The sequence below is a fragment of the Garra rufa genome, unplaced genomic scaffold (assembly GCF_049309525.1).
Source record: "Garra rufa unplaced genomic scaffold, GarRuf1.0 hap1_unplaced_145, whole genome shotgun sequence".
Lineage (NCBI taxonomy): Eukaryota > Metazoa > Chordata > Actinopteri > Cypriniformes > Cyprinidae > Garra > Garra rufa.
Genome location: NW_027394420.1, coordinates 14,210 through 36,410, shown reverse-complemented (window position 1 = coordinate 36,410; position 22,201 = coordinate 14,210). Strand labels below are relative to the sequence as shown.

At 35.6% G+C, this 22,201-nt stretch overlaps 1 protein-coding gene across 1 annotated transcript; it reads left to right on the top strand.

Moving 5' to 3' along the window:
• Nucleotides 1–51: 51 nt before the first annotated feature.
• On the top strand, nucleotides 52–19,351 carry LOC141316756 (uncharacterized). The gene is made up of 13 exons (XM_073832820.1): nucleotides 52–212; nucleotides 4,871–5,044; nucleotides 5,591–5,761; nucleotides 12,082–12,255; nucleotides 12,636–12,809; nucleotides 13,404–13,577; nucleotides 14,201–14,374; nucleotides 15,753–15,926; nucleotides 16,981–17,154; nucleotides 17,671–17,844; nucleotides 18,007–18,168; nucleotides 18,751–18,837; nucleotides 19,022–19,351. The coding sequence occupies exons 1-12, from the start codon at nucleotides 127–129 to the stop codon at nucleotides 18,800–18,802; spliced, it is 1,863 nt and encodes a 620-aa protein (XP_073688921.1). The 5' UTR covers nucleotides 52–126; the 3' UTR covers nucleotides 18,803–18,837; nucleotides 19,022–19,351.
• Nucleotides 19,352–22,201: the final 2,850 nt, after the last annotated feature.

The window sequence follows — 22,201 nt, the reverse complement described above, 5'->3', positions numbered from 1 at the left end:
GTATTTAATCTAATAATTTTGTAATCGTATTTCCATTGTAGGCTAAATGATTGTGGCCTAACAGACAAAAGCTGTCACGCTTTGTCTGCAGTTCTTGGATCAGATACCAATCTGAAAGAGCTGAACATGAACAATAATAATCTGCAGGATTCAGGCGTAAAGTTGTTCTGCACTGGAATAAAGAATACAAAGTGTCATTTGGAGATACTGAGGTAAGTTATATTGAGACAAATATTAAAAGGAGTCCTATTATGCTTTTTCACTTATATACCTCATGGTATAGAGGGTTGAAACACGTGGAGCTGCAGCTGCTATAAACACGAGTGATAAGTCAAAAGTGACGATCATCCGCGGATGCGGAGAAGTAAGAGATTTATTCATCGTACAGTGTAGATAGCTTCACTAGCCTTATAGTATCGTGCATGTAAATAATGAAATACATTAGCACAATAATGATAATATCATGTATCGGCGATCTCGTAGGCTGACGATAGGACCAACCCTGCTGTAGACTTCCTGCTTTCAGACGAATGCAATCGGAATTATATTAAAAATAATCCTGGCACTCCCAAACTTTAAAATGGCATAGACAAGTGTAAGAATCACTTTAATCTAGTTTGCTGCTTTGGGAAGGGGCATGTACTGAACGCCATGTAAGATGATCACCAATTGCAACGCAGTGGGACTGCTAACCAATCACAACACATTTGGATTTTCGAAAGGTGGAACCCGGAACTAATCCGTTTATTCCAGCCTGCGGAGAAAGCCATCGTCATAATGTAAATTATGTGAAAAATTATGTGTTTTTCGAACCACCAAGCATGATAGCATGTTCTAGTGCATCCGCAAAACAAAATAAAGACTTTGTAAGAGAGCATAATAGGACACCTTTAAGCTCAACAAAAACATACAATGAAATCCAGACTTGTATAATGAACAACTCAGTATGTTGTGCATTGACATACTATTATATTTATGCCTGCTAGTGTTGGGCAATATGACTTAATTGTCATATTGTCAATTGTCAGCCTGTGAGATCGCAGATACACGATAATATCGTGCTAATATATATATATATATATATATATATATATATATATATATATATATATATATATATATATATATATTAGTGGTGGGCCGTTATCGGCGTTAACGTGCTGCGTTAACGTGAAACTCTTATCGCGCGATAAAAAAAAATATCGCCGTTAATCTATTCTCAAATTTGGGTTGGGAGCTGGGTCTAAACTAGGCAAGCTATGATGACTTTCACCTTGATAGTTTAACGCGGATGTATACCAAAGACTATAGAATATGTTCGCGCGTTTACGTCTCCTCCGCCAAAACACAGACGGGATCGCGTCGTCCTCCATTCATAAAAACCGAATCTACTATAGCGAAATGCCACGTAAATTCGTCGTTTTTTGGATTCATAAATCGAATGTTGGTCAGTCACTTAATTCAAATCGCGATATGGACTAGTGTATGTGAAAACTGAAATGCAAAAAGACCGTTTTAAGATGAATCCGATATGTTCCGTTTGCCTAGCTGTATGTATGCATTGCGGAGACGAGCTTTTACTACAGGCATACTGAAACACACGTGACGCTCCCGGTAATTTTTGGCATTTGCATCTCACATGAACAGATAAACTCAATCTCCCAAACTGCTGTGAGTGTCACTTTTACCGTTTCATTTGAGAAAACTAGCATCATATCATACTGTATGACACAGAAACTTCACGGCAACCTGTCAAAATAAAAGTACGGTGTAACATGTAATGGGTTGGGTAGGTGTTGACGTTAAAAAAACACAATCTAATAGGTAGAAAAAATAATTTCATTGTTAGTAAACACAAGTACATCTAATTGAACATAATTTATTTTCATCAACAAATTATCATAGAACAGCTTTATGAGCTTTATGATCCATTCTCAAAGACTTTAAGTCATTATTTGGGTAGCACACATATTCTGAATGCCTTCAGCAGAATTCAAATTAGCCATTTTAATCTAGATTAATCTAGATTAATTCCAAGATTTAATCTAGATTAATCTAGATTAAAAAAATTAATCTATGCCCACCCCTAATATATATATATATAATTATCTGTGTACTAAATTTCTTATTCGTTTGTAAGGGTAGGCTAGTCTTGTTAATCAGCATGTGACTTTAGTTTTACATGTACAGCATGTTGACGGAGTGGTTCCACTTTACTTTCAGTTTTAGGCCCAATCCCAATTCTATTTTCTACCCCTCCGCCTACCCCTCGCCCCTTCCCCTTGTCCCTTGAAACAAAGTGTAAAGGGGAAGGGCTAAAATATTTCCCCTAAGAAATGGGACACCACTACAACACTGTGATACGTCATCATACGTTGTCGCTAGTTCCTAATGTTACGTCAGAGGACATGCGCAGATGTTTATCACTCATTCCAAGATGTAATGTTGTCATGTTGCAAAAAGTACAGATGTACGGTGTACGCACCGTTCATTCACATGTGGCCTTAAGCAAAACAAACAACGCATTATCACATGTGCGGCAAATTGCTAATCAGTGTAGTGGTGCCTGGAGAAGTATATATGTTTCATTTGTGAATTTCGTTTTGAACTTTCTATTTGAACGCATTCGTTTTCTGGATCCTTGGACTAAAATGTTTACAGGGGTTCACTGGTTTAAGAAATTTCTGATCGTAAAAATCAGCTTCTTTTTATTTGTAAGGTATCGTTTTTATTATTATGTACTGATTTAAATTACTGGTGCGGTGAGCGGGCGCATTAGGCGCAATCATTAAAGACATTTCAAAGCAAGCCGGCTCCACGGTCCTGACTGCATCATCACTGCCTTTATTGGGTGTTTTGAGCGAATATTTACATTTATTCACATGACTGGATGCGGTGGACTGCCATGATTTTGGCGAATGCAGGACACTACTGAATAATGCGCATCAGAGGGGATTTAAAAAGTGGAAATTGCCGTGCCACGGGTCTTTCATGTTTCTAACATGCAGTCAAGTGTATATGACATAAAAATATATTTTGTAATATCGTGCAATCAGTGCTATCTGCTAGCAAACTTTAGCGATTTTTTTGCAAACGTTTATTTACAAAACAACACCATAAACACAAACACAAGATTGAAGGTAATATAAATATAATGAAACATTGTCATGAAAATCCTTATTAAAGGCAAAAATTACTTATATTTACGAGTCTGCTTGCTCGAGTGAGCAGCCATGTTGGAAATTTCTCTTAGCCCTTCGTTTGAAGTGAGGTCCTGAAAAATCTTCGTTTGGAGGGCTATCTGGCCCTTCCCCTTACCCCTACCCCTCCAACCAAAAGAGAAATGAGACACCCCTACCCCTTCACGTGAACGCGCCAAACGGAGGGGTAGGGCTAAGTGTAGGGCTAAGGGGTAGAATTGGGATTGAGCCTTATTCTCTGCTACCCGCTATCTTCAAAAAGTGGTAAATGTGCATTCATGAATTTTAGTTAGTTTATCTTTTTTTATCTGTCATATTGTGATAATGTTACCGCTGCATGTCTAATTGTTGTCATCAGTCCATGTTGTAGTTCAGTTTGGCTCCAAGACAGCCAGCGGAGCTGATCTCAGCCACTGTAGTCAATGCTTATGTTTATACCAGCTGCCTGCGGCAAATTTCTGAGCGCAAATTGTAATGTTTATGCTTCCTTTTTTTAAAGGCTTAATCATGTTGTGCTATTTATTCTGGAGTGTAATATACCTTTAATTAACATGCACAATTATGGACACTTTATCATGAAAATATTATGAGTAACCTTTTAGTCAAATACTAAGAGAACACTATTTTTTATGAGTGAAGTATTAAGGGAATATATTAGGTATTTGGATCTAGAAATTTAATCGATGTAAATAGGTCCAGCTTCTACCTCATTGCTAGAAAAAAATTACTGTACCAAATACTAAAACTTTCACATACAGGTCCAAAATCTATGTTATAATGTTTCAGCTTCCTTTTTAAAGACTTCATCATATGGTATGACCCCATATATGATATCGTGCCTTTTGGTTTTATGATACATAAATCAGTAAAATGTTGCTGAATTTAGTGAATTGTATCCCATCACATTAATAGCTGCTTTATATGTATCAGATTTAATCTACTGTATTCAGACTTTAGCCATTTAAATGTTTTTAAGATACTGAAAAAAGCACAAATGTCATGTCAAAACTTCCTTAATACATCGTATTGTTGGCGATGCATAGATATGTGTATCGGGTCGGCCTCAATTATGGAGATGCACAACATACATAAACAGTCATGTGAAAAATTCATGTGAATTTCATGGTTTTCTGTAAAAAATCTGGTCCTTGGCAGGTCTTAAAATTTGGAAAATAAATCCACAGATAAACATCTTCACATGACATATCACATAGTGACAATATTTATTTAAGAACAATACAGTCAAGAGGGAAAGGCCATGTGTGAAAAGTTAGGACACCCTATGAGTCAATTGCTTATAGATCCACTTTTAGCAGCAATAGCTTTAAGCATTCATTTTCTGTCAGGGCAAACAGTTTGCATTGAAAGTATGGCTCAGTTATGGGCAAAACTCCCTGCCCATCCATGCAGCATAACATAGATATTTCCAATGAAGCCTATATTGAATTTACAACATTAAGTGCACTGGTATTCCTGTTATTATGGGGACATTCCAAAGTTCTCTTTTTTGTTTGTCTCCATATTCAGTTGTCAGTTTTGCTTTGCAATTAAGTTTTAGTTTATTTGTATGAGGAATAAAGTAAAATTCACTTTAGGGATTTATGTTGTTCAGGTAATTTCTAGAATAACTGATTAATCAGCTGAATTTGACATTTTCATTCTGGTTCTAGACTCTCAAACTGCAGTATCACTGAAGAAGGTTATAAAGCTCTGGCTTCAGCTCTGAGATCAAACCCTTCACACCTGATAGAGCTGGATCTCACAGGAAATGATCCTGGACAATCAGGAGTGAAGGAGCTCAATGATTTACTACAGGATCCAAACTGTCAACTCAAGACACTGAGGTGAGATGTGAAGAAATAATACAAATTAAATAAATATTGTGCAGGCTTAATTTATTTTAAGCTATGCGATAACCTGGAGAATTTATTGCATCAAAATGATCAGATGCTGTTGGTTCTGTTGTAATGATTATGTTGTGCTATTATTCTGGAGTGTGAAATACCTTTAATTAACATATCAAATCGTTTTTTTTTATGAACTCTTCTAATGAAAATATTGTATGTAACCTTTTAGTCAAATACTAAAAGAACACACTGCAGTTTAATTTCCATCAAGCTCAGATTCACTTTATCACTGTATCTCTACAGCAGGTCTGTGAGATTCCAGATGATCACAAACATTTTCAGTTTCTCAAGCCAGATTTCTCTGTGCGGACATTATTAGACTTTGTTTTCAAGCATTTATGTATTCATTTGTGTATTTAACGTTTTACAATAACTAGCGCTCATTTTTAGAATAATATTTTTTTCTTTTTATCTTATCAGTCATTTTTGTAATGCAATCGGCCATTAGTTTAAAACTAAATTAAGTTCTCTTCTCTTCTGCAGGTTTGTGGGTCCTGCTGCAGATGAAGCCTGTCAGTATGTGACTGGAATTGTGGGTAAAAACCCGTTACTCCTGAGAGAGCTGGATCTGAGTAAACATGAACTAGGAGACACACGAGTGAATCAGATCTCTGCTCTACTGGAGGATAAACACTGTCAACTCAACACACTGAAGTGAGTATTGTTTGTCTATTTTAAATGTTACATTTCTTTTAATAGTAATTATACAATGGTTGATGATATTTCCTCATTTGTTTTTCATAGCAGTTTTTTTTCTTCAGAAAGAGCCACTATAATGTGAACTATTAAAATTAAACGGGCAATTAAAAAGTGATATTAAGCTTTGAACTAGAGATGAGCCAATTCAGCACTCAAATCGGGTATCAGCTCCGATACTGCCATTATTTGCTGGTTCAGGTCAGACAGGACTGATCCAAATCCAATATTATGTGTACTGTCCTGTGTTACTGTTAAACCTCAGGAAAGGCATAACAGCATTATAAAGCACAATAAAAGTTTATAAAGTACTATAGCTTAATGTGAGGTACAGATGACTATTTAGGTCCTTTCATTAAAGTTCATGTTAACTCTTTTCTCTGCTGCGGCTGTCAGTCATTCTCTGTTTAAATCAAACCCTGGTTGCATTTGGTTACGACAGTCAGATCGGTAAAAATATCTCCAAGATCATTCAGTGTTCCCATTAATATACTTGATTTGTAGATAAATGTCTAGGAATTTGCACAAAAGTGCTTTATCTTGCTGGAGTGTTTTGTTTTTCTTAATCATTACTAATCATTTACTACCCTGGTGTCTGTTAGAACAAAAAACAGGCATAGAAAAACTATTCATTGTTTTTAATGCAGACAGTAACTGAAATGTAAAACTATTAGAAGAAAAGGCTCAATAAACTGCAGTACAGATATAATACATTAATATATTTTTCATAAAGCAATAAAAATAACAAATAAAAAATACAAATAGCAATGTGTAACTTTACCAGATTTAGTGCTACACTTTTAATTGTTCCCTAATAATTGTTTTATCACTAAATGTTTGGATTCATTAATTGATTAATATTGTGCACTGATGTTTCTACTATAACTTTTGCTGCTGAATTATCCACTAACCTAGTTTCTAATATATTGCTGTCATAGATTAAGAATATACCAGGAGCGTAGTGCCTCCTCAAAATACTGGATGAGAAGATGATGTACAAAAATAAAACAACACAAATATTACATTGTATATCATTAAAAACTGTATAAATCACTCAAGAATCATTGTCCAACAGCAACACTAGAAATGTTTAGAGTTTTATATATATATATATATATATATATATATATATATATATATATATGTATATGTATTAGTAAATGTTGAAACTTGCATTAAGGGTATTAAATGTCATGGTAGTTTTTCATCACTAGTTCATGTTAATCCCTTAAACTCTGCGGTTTCGAAATTGTTTCGAAATGTTGCTGCTTCATTTACATGACCTTCCTCATATAGTATCAGCCCAAATATGGTCTCATTTGAAAGCTTAGAGTCTCCTCTTTACAAGGAATACCATAACCTTGAGTTTTATGATACATAAAGTAGTAAAATTATGCTTATAATTTATGTCGTACCACACACAAATTTCCACCTAACGATTGTGAAGAATTATTACAAAGAATGTGTATTTCTTATATTTTTCACAAAACAGACAAGTCATTTATCGCAAGAAAGCTCTCATTCTCAAGAATCTGACCATGTAAATCATTTTATTGTGTGACAAACACAGATCAAATAATCTTCAATTGAATAGCGATGTCACAATATACTTGAAGAGTATGATGAGATATTCTATTACTTTCCTCCATATTCTACTGCTTCAGTTAGCCGCAAATAGTCACAAACTCCATTTTATCTTTTAGTTTAGGATCTCTTCTTTCAAACAAGACCATTTTCATGTTTCTCCGTGATTTTATTGCTGAGAAATCCATTGTTTTGCTCAATCCATCACTGGCGCGCTTATGAAGGAGCGCTCTAAACCGCTCAAGCAGGTGTCTGTGTGTCTACGGCTGCATTCAGAGCGTCTCAGTAGATCAGGTTACAGCACTGATCTATAATAGAGAACTGGATTGCTCATGACATCATAAAAGTGAAGCCACCGGGCCGCCATATTAGTATTCCCTAGTATTCGCATACATTCTATTGAATGAATAGGAAACTATACGATTTTACTGAGAAAACATCACATAACAAGTCAGTGTTTTTATACCTGAAGTCTCACTGTACATTTTCGCAATGCAAACGTCCTAAGCATGTAAACGGTTAATGTTGGGAATTCCCTCTGCTTATTAAAAATGTACGTTCATAGCCCATCAGCGCCTTAGAGGCTGGCCGGGGCCCAAGGGTGGCGGGCCGCACATGGGAAACTGCGCTACCGGAGTCCAACAGGGCGCGGAAGTGACGTCCTCGGATCCTGACAGTGGCCGTAGGCGCTTCAGGGGGTGTTTTCTGGTGAACCACACAGCCTGCCATCCAAGCCTTGGTGGGGGTTGACGGCTCTGTGGGCATTGGCTCGTTGCGGGGGCTGGTCGGCCTGTGTACCGGTCGTGGGGTGCCTTCCGGCGGGCGTCGCTCCTGGGGCACCCTCCGGGGGAATGGCTGCGCTCGCTCCCCAACGTCCCGGTGGTAGGTTGTGTCCGCCAGCTCCACGGCGTCGATCACCTCAGCGATGGTTTTAGGTCCCCGCATACCCGCGGCCTGCCTCATCGAGCGGGGTAACTCTCTCAGCAGCCTATCTACCACTACCCGTTCGGCCACTTGGGCTGGGGAGGGTGAATCTTCCAGTAGCCAATGCTCGGCTAACCGCATCAGATCGGCGGCCTGGGCGCGGACTGGCAACCGTGTTTTAAACTCCCATTCATGGAAGCGCTGGGCGGCAACGGTTGCAGAGAGGCCGAGACGGCCTAATATTTCTTTTTTTAACTCATTATAATTATTTTGGGAAGACGCTGGTAAGGAAAAATATGCCCGTTGCGCCTCACCGGAAAGCAGCGGTGCCAGTGTCGCAGCCCAAGTACCTCTCGCCCACCCTTCGGTGCGAGCGAGTGATTCGAACATCTTAAGGTAGGCCTCAATATCATCATTTGCGGTCAGCTTGGGTAGCAAACGGGCAGCGGTGACTCGAGGATCCGGTAGAAGGACGTTCTGGGCGGCCGGTAAGCGTAGTTCGGCCAAATACCCTTGAATGTGGCTGTGTTGCTCGGTAAGCAGTTCGAAGCACTGTTGCTGGCGGACGCTAACCTCCGTAAGCTGTTTCACAAGTTCCTCCATCGTTGCGGGGAGGAGCGAGCCTAAAAAGAAGAAGAAAAGACAGCCGGAGGTGAGAGGGGCAACAAAATGGCGGTGTAAACAACGTCTTGTTTGTTGGTGTTCTCAGCCGGCGCTAGGAACGATCTGCCCGCATTCTCCACCACCTTGTGGCCGGGCGGAGAACAGCAACAACAAAACAAGAGTTGAGTGAGCCCCGGAGGGTGCGTTTATTGACAGAAGTGCGGGTAAATGAACAATACGGTGAGTGAAGTGGTGAGGACGTCTTCCTTGAGGTGCAGGGTGGCTTCGTTCTGAGTGCTGGTGTCTCCTGGTGACGGTGGCCGGTGCAGGGGGTTGGTGCAAGGACGTGCTTTAACCCCAAACGTGCAACCCGGAAGTGGGGGACCAAGCGGTCACGGCGACTCTGCAGGAGAAAGGATACAGCGGTCAGGTAAGTCTCACAGTGCATGTGGAGATGTATCTCACTCTCTGGTTGTGGCAGACTGCTTATAAAGCTGGCTGTGCCGTGACCGATTGGTCCGTGGTGAGTGGATCCAGCTGGTCCTCGTGTGTTGCCAGGGCGACGCTGATTGCTCCTCGGGACGCCCGTCACAGTACATAAAGAAATATATTTAGTGTTGGATCAGTTACCTGTTTCTGCAAGTGCGAAGCTGACACGGCCACCAAAACGATTTCAATATATCGCTTATCCAGCCCGAAAAGGCCATAAACATTCCAGAAAACATCTCAAGTAAAAAATAATTTACATACACATATCCTAAAAACTAATCCTAAACAAAATCTGTAGAAATTACAGTAAATTACAGTATTACTTGCAGCTGGTTGCCAGTAACTTACTGTAGATTTAAATTTATGCTATTTACTGGCAAAAGTTTGTTGAAAGTTAATTGAACATTAAACATTAACAAGTATTTATCTTTACAGAATAAAACTAAAATAACAGCCTCATGCAAAGCATTCTGGGAACCAAAATCTGAAGGGAAAAAAAAAAACAGAAAAAGGTTCATGAAGGTTTCTGGTTCCCAGAATGCTTTGCAGTAGGTTGTTAATGCAAAGTTTTATTCTGTAAAGATACAGACTTGTTAATGTTTAATGTTCATTTAACTTTGAACAAACTGTTGCCAGTAAATAACATAAATTAAAAATCTACAGTAAGTTACTGGCAAACAGCTGCAGAACTACAGCAAATTTTTTACAGTGTACGCTTCAAATCGGGTGATTTTAGGTCAGCAATTTACATGTGACTCAATGGCGCTCTCTGCAGGGAATAGTAAGATGGCGGATCGAACACTTCCGGTGGCTTCACTGCCTAACGGCAGTTTAGAACGCAATGAGCAATCCAGTCATTATATAGATCAGTGGGTTACAGTCTCCGGCCGCTGCTCCAAGCTGTGAATGATGACACCGACGCCTCTCCAGCGCGCAGAAGAAGTGTCATGGAGAGGTTCCGGGTCACACAAGATGCTTCGACGGTGCGGGGAATTGTGGGATATGTAGTTTTTGGACTCTTAGACCGTAGATATAATGTCTCAGAGGAATATAGCTGTCGCCATTAGCCAAAATAGACGCTAAAAATGAATAAATAACGGGCCGTTTCCATGGAGAGCAGAGGATCCGCGGCTCATAAGCGTGTCTATAAGTATTACAGTGCTTCTATTCAGGTTTGTTTTATTCTTATAATTACTTTGAAACGTAAAGGACACCAAAACAATCTGCTAAGCTATGTATTGAGTGTATATTGAATATTGACAGTAAAGTACAGTAGGTGTTTCAGTAAATACACAGGCAAACATAAAAATGAAACATAATTCAGTCAATAATCATGAAAAGTGCTATGGTACATGGTAAAATAGTATTTTAAGGGGTAATGTGCTTTATAAAACCTGTTTTTGCAAAGAAACAGAAGGACACTTTTAGGGGGAAAAAAGGGGAAAAGGGGCAATGTGACTCCCTTCGGTTATAATTCAATAACTTTCAATTAGAAACTGTTATATGAAAAAAAATTTCTGGTATATCCTGAGACCTAGTGGAATCAAACAAAACAATTTGCAAAGAACTGAGACACCTAAATCCTGAGTAACAGACTTTCAAAAAAAAACTTTTGAAAAAAAAAATCAAAAAGCGCCTATGTTTTTTTAGTTTTTATTGTAATATTTGAAACCTATATAATGTTATTTATAAAGAATTACACTGATATTATGTAGTTTAAATGGTTTTCTATACAATGAAACCATTTTTTTTATTTCCTCCATTGTATGTGTATAGGAGAAGCATTTGAATTTAGGTAGGCCAAATGTAGGCGGAAATCCCCCAAATAGCTGCAGAGCTTAAGGGGTTAACTAATGTAGTTAATGTTGACAAATAAAACCTCAAAATCTATGTTGGGCAAGTTACTTCCAAAATGTGATACATTATATATCACTAGTTAATGTCTTTTGTAATTAGTTTCATTACAATATTACTGTCCTGGAATTTTAATATGTTACACTACAGTTACTTTCACCAAAATATTTACAGAAGTATGACTAGGCATTCTAAAATGCCAAAATGTAGCCTAGTTTATTGCTATTTCCAGCAAAGGGTATATGGTAGGTCTACTATACCATAACAAAATGATAAAATCATATTAAGATACTGGTATGCAGGTCTACATTAATGTTAGATTATAGTTTTGGTTAAACACAGATACACAGCACAAACCGCATTAGTAAATTCAGTAATAATATTACCTAAATTGTATTAGTAATGTGTTATTGCTGCAATAGAGCAAAAAGTAATATTTTTTGTAATGCGATAGTCTAGTCTCAAAACTGCTCGTAAAAAGCTTGTAACGAGTCGGCAGTGTGTCTGAGAACAAACAGACATGAACACATTTACCCCAGTGAGCAAAAAAGTTGATGTGAAATGAATGCTTGAACTCATTTGGATAAATGGATCACATCTTAATTGGTAACTTGGCTTATTTGTAACATTTTTAACATTTGCATACCATACATTTAGTAGTATATTTAAATGAACACTGTGTAGTCTTTCTCCATGCTACCTGCACCCTTATATCCATATTTATTTGCCAGCAAAAGTCTGTAAAAAGTCTGAATGACACAAAACACATTGGTTAGTTGATTGTCATAAATCTGAGTCATTGTTCTTTCTCTTTCTGTCTTCAGTCTGTATGATTGCAGTATTACAGAGAAACAGTGTCTCATCCTGACTTCAGCTCTGAAATCAAACCCATCACACCTGAGAGAACTGAACCTGAGCGAGAGTGAACTAGGAGACTCTGGATTTGAAAACCTCAGTGATCTACTGATGAACCCACAATTCAAGCTGGAGAAACTGAAGTACAATTAAAGTTTATTTATTTAACGACAACAGGTCTTAAGTTATATTGTTTATAGCAGTGCACTGGTGTGCATTGTTTTTTATTTATTTATTATTATTAGTATATTTTTTTTTAAATCTTGCAAGTAATTTATTAATTTCCAGCATTTAATTCAATGTACTGATTGTGTGCTTGCACAAATCAGCCTTTTTCAGATAATAAAGAATATAGGCATTAAATAATTGGTTAAAAAAAAAAAATACAATGAAACAGTACCTTTCATCATCCAGAACTAATGTGATTTTAAACAGGTTATTGGATACTAAAGGCCTGCTGTAGTTCTTTAAAACGGCGATCATCATAGATCTGAGACATTGTTCTTTATCTTTCTGTCTTCAGTCTGTATGGATGCAGTATTACAGAGAAACAGTGTCTCATCCTGACTTCAGCTCTGAAATCAAACCCATCACACCTGAGAGAACTGGACCTGAGCGGGAATGAACTAGGAGACTCTGGAGTGAAAAACCTCAGTGATCTACTGATGAACCCACAATTCAAGCTGGAGAAACTAGAGTTAGTATCATTATACTTTACAACAGGTAAAGTTTGATTAAAGATAATCCCAAGTTAAATTAGTAGCCAAATAACTGCATTTAAAGTATTTGAAACAATGTACTGATTGTCTACATGTTGTTCTGCAGAAATATCATGAGATTTACATCTTCTTCCATAAAAAATAAAATAAAAGATAGGGTAACACTTTATTTTAAGGTCCAATTCTCACTATTAACAAATCATTAACTATGCCTTTTTCCTCAATAAACTCCTGGTTTGTTGTTTATTAATAGTTAGTAAGGTTGTTGATAAGATTAGGGATGTAGAATATGATCATTCAGAATATGTGCTTTAAGCACTAATAAAACATTGAATGTTAATAAATAGCATGCTAATAAGCAACTAGTCAACATTGAGAATTGGCCCCTATACTAAAGTGATACAAAATCTGTAAAGATCAAAAAGAGGCAAATGAACACATAATTGGTTATAATGCAAAGTTTCAGACGTCATTCAGATTAGTACAAGCTAGAACAGAAAGGAACTAAGGAAAAGTTAAATCAGACTTTTCTTTTTCCTAGTGATCATTGTCTTTTCTCTTTCTGTCTTCAGTCTGTGGAGATGCAGTATTACAGAGAAACAGTGTCTCATCCTGACTTCAGCTCTGAAATCAAACCCATCACACCTGAGAGAACTGAACCTAAGAGGGAATGAACTAGGAGACTCTGGAGTGAAAAACCTCAGTGATCTACTGATGAACCCACAATTCAAGCTGGAGAAACTAGAGTTAGTATCATTATCGTGTGATTAAAGTTCATGTTTTAGTTTAAGACTGCTGGGCTCATGTCACATGATTTCTAGCGCGGTACTTTTTGACATTTCTGTATCTGAAGAAAGATTGAGAAATACTATTTTTGTGTGTATCTGCCGAAACAGTGTAAACTTGCTGAAATCTGTGAAACAAAACAGAAGTGACAACGGACTAACTAATGACATTAGATGATTATAACAGTTAGTACTTTTAACAAAATATATATTTGTTATATTTGTATATTTAGTGATTGTAAACTACACTCTAAAATGGCTTAAATTATTCTTTGATTTCATTGATTTGAGGATTTTTATACATAAAAAAAAGTGAAATAAACTATTTAATTTAGTTTTTTTTTTCTTCTCGTTGTTTCTATGTTGATTCTAAATTAATTTAATTTTTAAAATGCATTTATTTATTGACTGAGGGCGGTCCAGCCTTGGAATTGTAACTTGTATCCTTAAATGCTCCTCTCTCAGTTTGTTCATTCATGTTATAATACTTTTCTGGGATTTTGCTTGTATATTAGTGACTGTATAGCATTTACTCATGATGTATCAGGAATCTGATTTGTTGTCTTTTCTCTTTCTGTCTTCAGTCTGTATGGATGCAGTACTACAGAGAAACAGTGTCTCATCCTGACTTCAGCTCTGAAATCAAACCCATCACACCTGAGAGAACTGGACCTGAGCTTGAATGAACTAGGAGACTCTGGAGTGAAAAACCTCAGTGATCTACTGATGAACCCACAATTCAAGCTGGAGAAACTGAAGTACAATTAAAGTTTATTTATTTAACGACAACAGGTCTTAAGTTATATTGTTTATAGCAGTGCACTGGTGTGAAATGTTTTTTTTTTTAATTATTATTAGTATATTTTTTTTTAATCTTGCAAGTAATTTATTAATTTCCAGCATTTAATTCAATGTACTGATTGTGTGCTTGCACAAATCAGCCTTTTTCTGATAATAAAGAATATAGGCATTAAATAAATGGTTAAAAAAACAAACAAAAAAAGAATACAATGAAACAGTACCTTTCATCATACAGAACTAATGTGATTTTAAACAGGTTATTGGATACTGATGCGGAAAATGATTGATTCTGAGTCAGACGGGTGGAGTCAAAATAATTATACAATTTATTCAATAATCCTCAAATAAAATGCACATATTTCAGAAGTGCAATATAGACAACAATCCAAACAAAAATCATAACTGAAAGATTAATACAATGAAAAGTCCATACATCCATTAATTGGAATGTATATTAAATGAATAAGCCAATTGAAATCTGTTTAAAAGTAGTATACTTCTTTAAGGAAAATATACATCAATAAAGATTGTTAAGGAAATTAATTTTAGCCAAATAGCAAATAATAAAAGAATAAAATATAAAATCTGAGGAAGATAAGTCTAACAGAAAAGTAGACCATTTCAGGTGCACCCAGAAGAAGATTGAGAGCGGAGCAAAGGTTGAAGAGGTTGAAGTCTCCAGTCTACCCAACATGAAATTTACCAGACTCTTTATACCCCAAAACCAGACAGTTCAGGAAGTCCAAAGGTCTATGTCTGCTCGAGAATACAATGATATTAATGTATGAATTTTGAGCTAGATGTACAGTTTCAGTTCCCCCTCGCCAGTTAAACTTATCCCCAGAGATGGGACCCATAACCGCTGCAGACAGCAACAGATGGCAATAATAACAGTTTTGCAGACTTGGCAGAATTGCACTTTGCACCTCATACTTATACATTAATGAAAATAGAACAGACAAAGCTTGCATTTGTCTTACACATACACATATGCACAGAAATGGAAAAGTACAGACTTCTAGGTCACCCAACAGTGGCCTCTCAGAATGAAAATGTTTAATATCTTTCAGAATAAAAATGGTTAATATAAAAGTTAATAATTTTAATAAGGAAAGAAAAATATTATTATTATTATTATTATTATTATTATTATTATTATTATAATTATTCTTATTGTTGTTGTTAGTATGATTGACAACTTATATAATTAGGTAATTAAAAAAATTTATTTTTTATTTTTAAATACACACATCAGATACTAAAGGCCTGCTGTAGTTCTTTAAAACGGCGATCATCATAGATCTGAGTCATTGTTCTTTCTCTTTCTGTCTTCAGTCTGTATAGATGCAGTATTACAGAGAAACAGTGTCTCATCCTGACTTCAGCTCTGAAATCAAACCCATCACACCTGAGAGAACTGAACCTGAGCTGGAATGAACTAGGAGACTCTGGAGTGAAAAACCTCAGTGATCTACTGATGAACCCACAATTCAAGCTGGAGAAACTACAGTTAGTATCATTATATTGTACAGCAGTTACAGTCGGATTAAAGTTTACTGTTTAGCTTCAAACAACTAGACCCAACTTACATTGTTTATACTGTAGCAGTGTCTTCTGGCCTTTGTAGTTGTGCACATTTAAAATTAGTTGTGTAAGTAGTAAATAATTTCAAAGTATTTGAAGCAATGTACTGATCAAGGGCGTTTACTCAGAGGAGGCAGTGTCTGCTCAAAAATTGGATGAGAAAATAATCAATATTACAAAAATAAAATGACCCAAAATTTACTAAATATGATATTAAAAGTATACAAATCTTTTGTTTTTATAAAGTAACACTGTCCAACAGTGACAGCCGCAGGTAAAGTTACAGCAGAGGTTTGCCTCCCTTTAGCCCATTGACTTTTAACAGAAGCCCAATAGTATGCTGTGGGTTTTTAGTGGGGGGTAGTTAAAAATGAATGGGGGAAAGTCACATGAGAGAAGGCAAAGCCTACTTTGTGCTATAATTGGATGTGATCAGTTATGATTGGTTTGTGCAATAATAAATCTCGCCTCTTGTTTTTGTGTGAGCTGTCAGCCTGAATGAAGAAAATTATGGCATTAGATATCACTGCTTTGTGTCACGTCAAAATAAAACTTTAAATGGCCGGAAAACTTGATGTCTGCCCTGTTGATCTACAGAAATATAAGACTTGCATTTGCTGCTACAATATACAAAAAATATTTTAAATTCTTTATGAAATAAAGTTGTATGTTTCATAATGTAAGACAGTAACCCATCACATATGAAACTGATGATACTTTTATTAACAGAGCTCATGTCACAAACACAACACTCACATCAACATAACTCCTGTGTTCACAGCAAACACACAATGAGAGAGTGAAGAAGGGCCTTATGTTCTTAAAGAGCAGACACTTTTAGACTGCAGCATGTTAGAATCAACAAATTAAGTTGCATTTTTATCCAGATCATTCATCACAATGATCTACAGCTACTGTAGCTCTTCAATAAGATGATCATCATAGATCTAATTCATTGTCTTTCTCTGTCTGTCTTCAGTCTGTGTGTATGCAGTATTACAGAGAAACAGAGTCTCATCCTGACTTCAGCTCTGAAATCAAACCCATCACACCTGAGAGAACTGGACCTGAGCGACAATAAACTAGGAGACTCTGGAGTGAAAAACCTCAGTGATCTACTGATGAACCCACAATTCAAGCTGGAGAAACTAGAGTTAGTATCATTATATTGTACAGCAGTTACAGTCAGATTAAAGTTTACCGTTTAGATTAAGACAACAGATGCAAGTCACATCATTTCATAGTGCTGCATCTTGTTTTTTCCATCTGAAGAAAGATTCAGCAATACTATTAGGTAAATGGTTTGTATGTCTATTAGTAGAAAGAGACTAAACTTGCTGAAATACGAAAAATCTTGATTTGAAAAAAGACAGCAGTGAAAGAATAAAAACAAGTGTAATACACGACTGTAGATGACTCTCACTTTGTTATATTTATACTAGACTAATGGTACTTTTCCTTAAATCTTTGATTCAAAATGTGTATTTAGAGATGCACTCTAAAATAACTTAAAATAATCCTATATATTAATCTACATTAATAAAATGCATCTGTTGAGTGAGGACAAATACAGACTTGGTTTTTTCCCTCATATCCACAAATACTCCTGTCTTGGTTTGTTTCATATCATTAAGTTTCAGTTTATTGCTCTTTCTCTGTCTGTCTTCAGTCTGTGTGAATGCAGTATTACAGAGAAACAGTGTCTCATCCTGACTTCAGCTCTGAAATCAAACCCATCACACCTGAGAGAACTGGACCTGAGCTGGAATCAAATCACAAACACAGGAGTGAATCACATATGTGACGTACTGAAGGATTCACACTGTAAACTGGAGAGATTGAGGTCAGTAACATTCACATACAAGAATCAAAATGCTTAGCTACTTTAACAGATTAAACTAAAACACTTTATACTCAGTATCTCATGATGAGTCTGAGTCTAAATTCTAAACATTAATGATTTGTTGGTAAGGTGATCTCTCTTCTTCTCTTTGTCTCTTTCTAGTCTTCATAACTGTGGCATTACAGATGTTTCTTCTTTAACTCAGTCTTTGACAAACACAAAAGCACTGCAGTTTCTAAAAGAGCTTGATCTGAGATTCAATAAGATTGGAGACTCAAAGCAGCGGCTCATTGATGTGCTTCGAGACTCAAACTGTAAACTGAGGTGAGTAAACTTCACTTTGTGAAATTAAAGACATCTTCGATTACCTCTGATATGTGGACAAATATTTGTGAAAAGAGTTGATCAAATTCAGTCATCAAGCTTTATTGCGCCAAAAGGTTGGTGTCAGAATTAAATGTAGAGTTGATAAAAATGTTTAACACAATACCTGCATTATTAATTACATCAGTAATAGTGAATCATTTTAGATTTGGCCGGATTGTAGTTTTTACTTTGTGACTGTGTTTGCAGACTGTGTTTTGACTTTGACAAGCAACACGTCACATTACTTCACACTTACTTTATGTTCACTTATTTACTGAGACCAATACAAATGTTGAAACTAGAGAGAAAACGGCTTTAACTAGTGGAACATTTCACTGAAAGTGTTTTGTTTGTTTGTTTTAAGGCAAAATCACACTTTTATTTGTTCCTTGTTGTTTATTATGTATGGTGTACATCCATTAGCATGTTCAATGGATTTAAAACACAATATTGTTTTAGAAATACCTATGCAAGATCATGCAAATGTAACTTTTTAACTGATTTTTGTTTTCTCTTTCTCTCTTCTGTTCCATTGACAAGAGTCCCTGAGCGACTTCAATCACCAAAAGATGATAAATGCTGTATGTCATAGTTTGAAATCATGATGAGAGGAGCAGGAAACATCAGGTGAGGATCCTCAGAAGGGCTTCAATACTGTGTCTATGAGGAGAAAGAAATCAATGTTATAGTGCAAATGTGTAAAGTCTCAGTCTTTTCAATAAAGTGATGCAGCTTAAGTTTTAGAAACAAGTGGTATTGCATAATTAATGTTGCTTTAGCGTTCAAGCAAATTGTTTTGTTTTATTTAAAGGTGAAACAGAGGGGGAAGAAGCTCAGATGAGTCTGTCTGACTCTTCAGTTTAAAGGCTACAAATGTAATCATAATGTGATTGTCAAGTGCAGCACTTAAATGTGTCAAAAGCAAGTCTATAATGAGAAATGTCCATATTACTTTGAACATTTACTTGATCTCTCTTACATTTTATACACATTGCTATTCAATTTAATTCGAGAATAAGTTAGTTATGTGTCTGCATTGAACTGACTGACAGCTTCAGTGATTATAAATGTTGTGCTCTTTACTTGCTGTCTGTGTGATAAATATTTGTGATTGGAATAAAAATGACAGAAGTTTCTTTTTTATTAGACTGTGCCTTTTCCTACATACATTATTTTTTAATGTTATAATAGCGCTGCTGGTTATTGTGGTAGTTTATTATATTTTAAGATTTAAAATTTAGTGATACAATCTTTTACTCCCTATACAAGTATAAAAAGCAAAAATGATCTGAAATCAAAATGTCTTTATTAGGGTTTGGAATTCAGTGGCATCTCTTCACAAAGGAAGACTGTCATTGAATTCCAAAACCTGATAAAGACATTTTGCTTTTAGATAATTGGTGTCTAATTATGCTGCTTAATTCAGATTACAAATGATTAGCATCTCTATATGTCAATAGATTAAAACCATGTTTGGAAGAAATTATATCTGTCACCCAAATGAGATTTATGAAAGGAAGATATATGTATTTAGATATATTTGACTGTTGTTAGACCTTTTAAACAATTCAGAACTAGTGAACGACCAAGTTCTTATTTTGTTTTAAGATTTTCAGAAGGTGTTTGATACCGTTGAGCATGATTTCATGTTTCAATCATTTTGGTTTTGGCCCAGCCTTTACAAATATGATGCACACATTTTACAATAATTTATCAAATAATCTTCTCTGTCATTTTACATTTTCATAAGCTTTGGATGTGTGAAAATTAGTCTACAAGCTATTTTCCCCCCATTTATGTGTTATTTGGAATAATCATCATATATTGTTCAAAAACAGGACTATTTGTTTTGATTGACTGTTTTAACATCTTTTTTCTCGGATTATCTCTTTCTTTTTGTTAGCTCTGGTCAGATATAAATAAATATGCAATTCCTAACGAAGTAAGAACTTCACTTTAAAATAATTCATGGATGATCTGTAGTAGTAGAATGAAGAACTTTTCCTTCTAAATGTTGTAGCACAGCGTTTAATTTCTGCACAGTATGTACACATACACACACGCCTCTCTCTCTCTGTGTGTGTTTTAAAGAGTGATCTAAATGATCTGAAGGGATTACCATACTATTTGCTAACAGTACATGGCAATATATTTGTAGCAGGAAGGACTCTCTGTCTGAGATGAGTCTCTCAGAGAAACAGAGGTAAGTCTAAGTCTGTTTTATGGATTGATTTTAAACTACAAGTTTAAGGTTTGTCTTGAAAAGAATACAACCTTTTCAGCAATGAGTGTTTTCTCTTAGAATTGCCATGTCAAATGATGTGCAAAACAATGTTTTTGGATTGTCCCTGGTTAAAAACTGTTTGAAACCACTGTAAACATTTTCCTGTAAATTTTACAGTAAAATACTAGCTGCAGGGTTGCCAGCTACTTACTGTAATTCTTACAGCAGCATTGCTGTAATTTAATTTACCGCATTAACCTGGATTTCCTGATTACAGAAAATAATTCTGTTTTTTACAATGCTGTGTTTTTTTGTTTCTGTTTTTTAAGCTAAACTGCTTTAATTTGTGTATTCTATATATGCAGTATATATTTTTGAAACTGGCAATTGAACAATTAATTTACTGCATATTTAAACAATATGAACCTGCATAAAGAGCTGTATAGTGTGAAACATATAGTGCACCTATCATTTTTAAAAAGAAAATAAATAATACTAATAATTTGACACATCTTAATCTTGAAAAACATGTCCAGTTTTATTTAACATATAGTGCTCAAATTTGCATCAAGGAAATGTCATGATTGTCATAATTAAATGGTTCTGAATACCACAAAGACAGTCATGAATTTTCACAACTTCATGAACAGTCCAACATGACCAAACAACAAGGCCCCAAGTGAGTCCAACCGAACTTCTGATCAAAAAAGGACAACAGTTCAGCTCCAGATGCTGTCCCATATTGAAAAGAACAAAGAGGACAATACATTAGATACTTTACAAAACAATGATACAATCAGTTACAGACAGAGGGATGACAGATACAGTCAAAGACCGATAGAGAGTTAAAAAGATCAATATGATTTTTAATGCTCTTTAAAAAAGACCTTGTATGCTCATCAAGGCTGCATTTATTCAAACAAAAATACAGGAAAAAAACTGTAACATTGTGAAATATTATAATTTAAAATAGGTTTTCTATTTTACTTTCACATATAAATGATTTCTGTGATGCAAAGCTGAATGTTCAGCATCATTACACCAGTGTTGCATGATCTTTCAGAGATCCTTCTCATTTATTATCAATATGCTGATTTATTGTCAATGTTGATAATACTTGTGATAAGTTTTCAGGATTCTTGGATGAATAAATTTAAAATATAATCTTATCTAAGAATTAAAGTCTTCACAACCACTTTCAATTTAACACATACTTGTTGGATAAAAGTACTACAAAAAAAAAAAGAATCCTGAAAAAAGTATCACAGGTTCAAAAAATAAGCAGCACAACTGTTTCTTATATTGATAATAAATCATCATATTACAATGTTTTCTAAAGGATCGTGTGACACTAATGAGAAGACTAGAGTAATGATGCTGGAAATGCACAAATGTATCACATTTTGAATTAAATTAAAAATAGAAAAAAATATTTTAAATTGTAATAATATTTCAAAACATAAGCTTGTTTTCTATGTTTTTGATCAATTAAAAGCCTTGACGAGCAGAAGAGACTTCTTTCAAAGACAAAAAATCGTACTGATCCCAAACTTTTGAACGGCAGTGTAAATAATAAAATAATATAATGAAAGGAAAAGGGAGATCTTTGTGTGTAATTCCGATGAAAATCCTTGACTTCGCAAAGAAGAGTGGCAACTTAGGTTCACTTCAACCGGTTTCTTCTGTACTATTTGTCCTGTCGTTTTAGATGCCACTTTTCCTTTCCACTTCTTTGTTCCTCTCTCAGAATAAATACAAAACAGTCAG

What these genes read in the sequence shown, in the direction of transcription:
- LOC141316756 (XM_073832820.1), top strand. Translation starts at nt 127, where the DNA reads ATGAACAATAATAATCTGCAGGATTCAGGCGTAAAGTTGTTCTGCACT. An exon ending in TGTCATTTGGAGATACTGAG is followed by an intron (nt 213 to 4,870) that starts GTAAGTTATATT and finishes TTCTGGTTCTAG; the next exon opens with ACTCTCAAACTGCAGTATCA. An exon ending in TTCAAGCTGGAGAAACTACA is followed by an intron (nt 15,927 to 16,980) that starts GTTAGTATCATT and finishes GTCTGTCTTCAG; the next exon opens with TCTGTGTGTATGCAGTATTA.